This window comes from Meleagris gallopavo, chromosome 13 (assembly GCF_000146605.3).
Source record: "Meleagris gallopavo isolate NT-WF06-2002-E0010 breed Aviagen turkey brand Nicholas breeding stock chromosome 13, Turkey_5.1, whole genome shotgun sequence".
Classification (NCBI taxonomy): Eukaryota; Metazoa; Chordata; class Aves; order Galliformes; family Phasianidae; genus Meleagris; species Meleagris gallopavo.
The window spans coordinates 10,040,329-10,046,708 of record NC_015023.2 but is presented as its reverse complement, the minus strand read 5'-3'; the positions used below and the strand labels follow the sequence as shown (position 1 = coordinate 10,046,708).

At 43.7% G+C, this 6,380-nt stretch overlaps 1 protein-coding gene across 1 annotated transcript; it reads right to left on the bottom strand.

Annotated features, from left to right (window-relative positions):
- Window positions 1–2,116: 2,116 nt before the first annotated feature.
- On the bottom strand, window positions 2,117–6,374 carry GINS3 (GINS complex subunit 3). Its single transcript, XM_031555438.1, has 3 exons — window positions 6,284–6,374; window positions 5,578–5,811; window positions 2,117–3,712 (listed from the first exon to the last, which is right to left on the bottom strand). The coding sequence occupies exons 2-3, from the start codon at window positions 5,788–5,790 to the stop codon at window positions 3,482–3,484; spliced, it is 444 nt and encodes a 147-aa protein (XP_031411298.1). The 5' UTR covers window positions 5,791–5,811; window positions 6,284–6,374; the 3' UTR covers window positions 2,117–3,481.
- Window positions 6,375–6,380: the final 6 nt, after the last annotated feature.

Genomic DNA, 6,380 nt, shown 5'->3' with positions numbered 1-6,380 from the left:
GGGGGGATTCCTTTCCCCTCCCCCCTCCCTGTATCTCTGGTTACCACATTTGAGCATATCCTCACCTGCTGTAGCCTTGGACTTCACTGCTACTGTCATAGCTATGCTTTCCCTCATGTTACAGTGATCAAAACTGGAAATGCTTATGCTCTTTAACTCAACTAGGTGCTATTGTTTCTTGGTACAAGGAGAACATGGCATTTAATGTATATTAGTTCTCAAAATATTCCTTACTGCCACCTCTCCTGAATGCTTCTGGTCTGTATGACTATGCCTATAGTTTCCTGGCTAGCAGAAACAATCAACAGCTTTTTTCTGCTGACTGAAAATAAACCAAGGCCAGAGGACAAAATGAGACCTAATTTACAGCAAAGAAAATCAAGGGAGCACAACTTTTGTGGAAGTAGTTTGTGTTTGGATGACTGCAAAGCTCTTTTGTGTTTAACTGGGCCTCAAACAGCCGCAGCTGTCTCACATACTTGAAAGAGTACATGGAGCAAAACAAGAAGCCTGGAGTGCTAACAGCTCACGTGAAACTCAGGTGAGGAAAGCTTTTCAGTTTAACTGACTGTTGTAACAGCTCACTGCTAGGAAGCTGAAGTGACTCTATCTTCTGCTGCATTGGTGCACGCACAGCTCCCTGTTTGTCACACACCACAGCCTGGCGCTGGAATGGAGCACCCAGGGAGGCTGCCCAGCAGAAGCAGCTTTTCAGGAGCTACTCAGACAAATATTGCCTTGAGATGGGCCTAACAGGACCAACTCTCACCTTTGGGGAAGGACTGTACCAAGCCAGCCTGTGGGGTTCTTAGAAAACATGTCTTAAGAATGTTCCTTTGGGTTTTAATGTGAATGAGTAACTAACCAGCATCCCAAATTTCCGTTATTTTGTTTGTAACGGAAAACATTGCATAGACATATTATACAGATTTCTCATAGATGTCAGTAGTCCTGTAGTGTGAAGATGAGGGACGTGGGGAGTAGTGACACTTAAAAGTTCTTTTTTGTACCTCTTTTGTACAGTTCTGTAATCTATTGTGCCATTCTGGCAATATAGGAGTTCAAATTCCTCTGGCACAGCTTGCTGCTGTGCAATCATAAAGGACAGTCTGTGTTCACAAAAATTACAGAGCATTCTTTTGTCAGCTATCCTAAAGGCTTAACAGCAGCAGTGGGTGTCTGCAGTAGCAACAAAGTGCTTCCAAACAGAATAAAGCATTCCAGCCAGAAATGAAAAAAGAAAACCCACAGAACATCAGATCTATGAACAAAAACAGCAATTAAAAATTGCAGGATTGGATTTTTAAGGCTATTATGGTGGTGTTTGTGTGTGTATGTTTGTTTGTTTTTTTTTTTTTACAAAGCACTCAGGGTTACTAAAAGTGACATCTGACATTAAGGATTATTTCAATCTCCCTACTCTGAAACTGGCTGCACAAAACACTGGTGAGTGTACACCATCTGCTTGGAATTTGCACCCAGCAGTAACGATGAGAAATGTTCTTACAAACAAGGAAAATGAGTTTGGAGAGTCATCAAATCTAATCTAGAAACTGAGGAGAGAATGACTTCTGGTTATAAACCAGCTCTCAAAGCAACCATCTTAAAATAACCTTCCAAACCTAAAATGTTTTTATCACAGGTGGAGTTAAACTTGCTTCCCTTGCAGCTGGAACACTGAATGTAGTTTTGACACGATTTGCAGTCTGTGCCTTAGCACTTGGAACAGCAGGGTATGAACATAAACAGCCAGCTTCCACCTGTTGGCTGTCACACTGCTGAAAAGGTAACATGGAATCACCTCCCTTCTTAAAAAAAATAATAATAATAATAAAAAAATAATAAAAAAAAATAAATGTGGACTTACAAAATCAATAGCTCTTATCAGGTTGGAAGTGTTTCTGCCATGGCTTCAGCAAACTGCTGCTACTCATGTGGGATAAGTTAGACAGCTGACTGCAGGAAAGCAGTTCCTGACCACGTCACCTAAAAGAGAACAGGAATGGGATGACCAGGACTGCATTGTCCTCTGCAGCCATGACTTTGCAGAGATCTGCACTATCTAGGACTAATTTCTCTGTCGCTGGACAGCTAAGAATGGTCCCTTTAGATCAAGTAACTTCCCCTTAAAAATCTTTATTCAGCATAAAAATCCAGAAATAGAAAACATACAAATGTTACAAGAAAATGGCTAGGCTATGTTGTACAGCAGCATTTGACTCTGTACATACTCAAAGTACTTTGTGAGGCACAATTTCCAGTTTGTCTCCCCAGCAGGTGCTGAGGCCAACACCCTGCCCCCTCTCACAACCTCCAGGGCAAAGCTTCAGAGGAGCAATTGTGCACTATTTGTACTGCAGGTCTTTAGTCTGAAGAATCTGGTGTCCAGATACACACGCAAAGACAACTCCTACAAGAATTGGTGCATCAAATCTTGAGGGTCTTGCATCAGAACTGCTGTTGTCTCCCAGTGACTCCTGGAGCAGGAAGGACATGCATGTAGGATGATAACCACTGGGCTGTTCAATGAGTACCAGCTTCAATCTCTCCTACTGGCAGTGATGACACTTACTAGAATCATTTTGCAGATGGATCAGAAGGAAGGAAACTCAGTTCGTTTGCTCTGTCCCTCCACTAGTAACTGAACTTAGTATGCAGAAGACTTCTCATAGGAAAACAGACGACAGAGGTTGATAATGGAGGATGATTTCCATTAAAGCACCTGCTTTTGACTCAGTCCAGACTAACTTTTGTTGCTCCTGTAAAATGAGTGGAAGAGCTCAACATCTGCTGCAAAAATGCATCCATCACAAAAGGCACTCATAGCAGATGGGAACATCACTCACAGCACTGATCCCACAAAGGCTGGAGGGGGAAGAGAAGACCAGGCAGCTCCTCAGACCTACACAGGTGGAGAAGCATTCTCTGAGGTACTAACATGTGTACAAAAATCATCGAGGAAAAGGATCCCTGCCTCATGGACAGCATCTCTTAAGAAATGGGAAAAGTTCAGTGTGGTTTGTGGCACTTTTCTCATATAACTGGGGCTCTCCAAAAGAACAGAGAAGCTGGAAACAGATGTTCCCATGAGGCTGGTATGGGAAGGATGGAATACAAACAATTACACTTCTTTTCCAAACAGATCTGGCACTGCAAATATCAATTTGGAAGATAAAGAGTGATAAATATCAATTACCCTTTCAGAAAATCCTCTCATATCCTTTCAGCCACTTAGCAAGCACTATAACCACACATCTTCAGGAGTGGTATGAGTAAGCCATAAGGCTATCCAGCAACGTGATCTATTTTTAATACACTTCCCATCTGCCTTCAAAATTTGCACAGGCTAATCTGAAGATGTCAGAGAGAAGAACTGCCACTAATGGACAGGGAATCTGTCCTTTCCCAAAGCTGATTCATCTTTCTTTTCCGTGATTATCATTCTCTGTGTCCTCTGTTGCAACCACCTGTTCTTCAGGCTTTATCCATCCATTTCTGTAAATTTTCTTTTCCCATAATTCTGGACCAGACTGGAAACTGTGATTTGTGAAGCCTGTCCCTTTTCCCAGCACTGGAAGTCATTCAGCCCCTTCTGGCCAGCTTGAAATAAGGCTCGCTCTAACTCATCCAGCCGAGCCACCAGACCTGAGGTGTCTTCATTGTAGGCATTCTGAGAGGAGTCCATGATACGACGGAAGCGGCTAATAAATGTCTAAAGAAGATAAGCAAAATTATTGACACGTACAGCAGAGGCTGCTTCAGCCTGAATGCTAGAGACCTTTCAAGACAGGAGATGCTCACAGCTGGTGCAGGGTCTGCCAGCTGCTGGCAGGGCTGTGTACACAGCACCTATTAATCCTGGGTACGAAGACAAACCACTTCCTGCCTGAGCTTGGAGAGTGAATATCTGATACAGTGGAGAGGAAGCATGCATGGAATTAGATTTGGCTGCTCTCTAACGACAGGCTTGAGCAGACCAGAGGGTGTAACACAATTAGCATCTACTCCATCTCACTTAACCAGTGGAATGAATCTTGTGCCACAGCAGCTGCTGTAGGAACAGACAAGCTGCAGCTTGTGAATGGACCATAAGATACGTCATCGTGAGGAAGATTCAGCATGCTGAAATAACACTTAGCTCCCCCTCAAATCTACAACTAACACGTAACATTTTAAAAAGCAAAGGATATACTGAAAGGTTTTAAACCCAAGCAAAAAAAAGGAGGGAGTCAAAACCTTATTTATGGTTTTGTTTTGTTGTTGTTGTTTTTTGTGTTTGTTTTTTCTTTTTTTTAATAAAACAGCACAGCTCCTCTCATTTGCTTTCAGCAAGTTGTACCTTGCATGCTTTGATATTTTGGTCAACTAGTGACATATGCTGAAGTGGTTCTCTTGCTAAGATGTACATCAGCAGAAGGAAAAGATGAGGAAAGGCGTGGTCACCTCCTCAATATAAAAGCAAGCCTTCAGTAGACCCCTCTAAGAAAGGAGTAATATTTGATAATTTCATGAATGAAGTGAATTAACGGAATAGAAATTATATTTATTAGATTAGTAAACAACATGCAGGAATAGAAGGAGGGATGACTGTGGATGCATCAGGGGACAGAATAATAATTCACAAGTAATCCTGAGAAACTAGAAATATGGTCTGAAAATCATTGGATGTAATTTAGCTGGACTACTGCAAGGTTCTACATTAAGGCAGAAATAATTAACTACAAAAATGCAGGACAAAGAATGATGGTCTGCATATGCAGGCTTTACCACCTCACTGTGCACTGCAAACCAAATGTGGCAATGTCACACTATCAAGAAAAATAGAAAAGCTGTGACATGATGAGCAAACAGCATCATGGCCTGGAAAACTCACAAAGGAATCTTTCCAAGGGCACAAGCCAAGAAGATGTGCGCTGTTCGAGATGCTGCTGATCCAAGCAGCTGGAGCTGAACTGGAAAAATACCAGCAGCAATCAGAGGTTAGGAAGCATGACACACAGTGAGGTACCAAATGAATTGGGACCATTGATCCCAGAGTGAAGAAAACCAGTGTTCAAATACATAATAGCCTGCTACAGGAAGGAAGAGAATAATCTGTTTTCAGCATTTACTTTGTGTGAGACAAACAGAACAGAGCTTGTATTGCTGTGAAACAGATTTTGTTTAAGCCTAAGATAGGATGGTGAAGCAATGGAACAGCTGCACAGGACAATATGAAGAGAGCTTTAAAAACAGGTTAAAAAACAAAAATAGGGCAAATCAATTCTGCCTTGCAGCAGTGGAACAGATTAAAGTTGCATCCCCTTTAGTCCTGTTTTACAGGATTTTCTGAAATATCATATTTACAGCATGGAAGCTCCAAGCTAAAATCCAACTCTTGGATGTGCACTTGAGGCTTGCACTGACATTAACAGGCTGCACCATTCCCCAAAAGGGTCATACCACTTGATCTAAAAATCCTTAGCCCATTCAGAAGTCATCTGAATTGGAACAAGCTGTTCTTCCTGGAGTCTGCTGGGCAGCTGGGAACAAGAAGATATGCAAACACAAACTTCAGACCTCAGCTCTAATACTTGCCTGCAGGATAGTCTGAGCTATCTCGGGATTCTCTGGGTTGTCGAAGTTCAGGAGCTGGGAGCCAAATCCATAGTAGTATGGCCCCATTTTATGCAAATCGACCACATTGGCATCAGCACTGAACACTGTCCTCCAGGCCTCCTTGTAGATCTTCGGCAGCTCCACAGAGATCAGCCTCCTCTTGCTGTCGTGCAGCCCCTTGGCTAGCCACATCGGGATCTCCAGCTTTGAGCCCTGCACAAAGAGAGAGAGGCAAAGCCTGTCCCCAGAAGTGGACCAACACATGGACCAACCACAGAAGATAACAGGGAACTTCAATAGTGAAGATCCAGTATTACAAAGGGCCAGTTTTGTGCTCAGGACAACCTCATGCTTAAAGAGGTAGATTTAGGTTGGACGTAAGGAAGAAGTCTTTTACAGTGAGGGCAGTGAGGAACAGGTTGCCCAGAGAGGTGGTGGCTGCCCCGTCCCTGCAGACTGCCAAGGCCAGGCCGGATCAGGCCCTGGGCAGCCTGATGGAGCTGCGGTGTCCCTGTGCCCTGCTGGGGAGCTGAACGAGATGGCTTTTAAAGGTCCCGTCCAACACTAAGGATTCTATAACTGAGATATAAACAAAACGCTATTCACTAAGTATTACTGCAGGACTCCGAGTCTTTCCGTCGACCCCAAAACAATGGCGCTGCTCACGCGTAATCCCTCACAATACCGCTGGTGGAAACAGCCGCGCTCCGCTTCTCGCAGCCCCGGGCAGCGCCTCGCGCTCCCAGCATGCCCCGCGCTGCCGCCCAGCCGCCCGCCCTGCA

Excerpts from the sequence above, each read along its gene's own strand:
- GINS3 (XM_031555438.1), bottom strand. The coding sequence starts at position 5,790 with ATGTGGCTAGCCAAGGGGCTGCACGACAGCAAGAGGAGGCTGATCTCT. Across the intron at positions 3,713-5,577 it reads TAGCTCAGACTATCCTGCAG|ACATTTATTAGCCGCTTCCG; the intron begins GCAAGTATTAGA and ends TATCTTCTTTAG.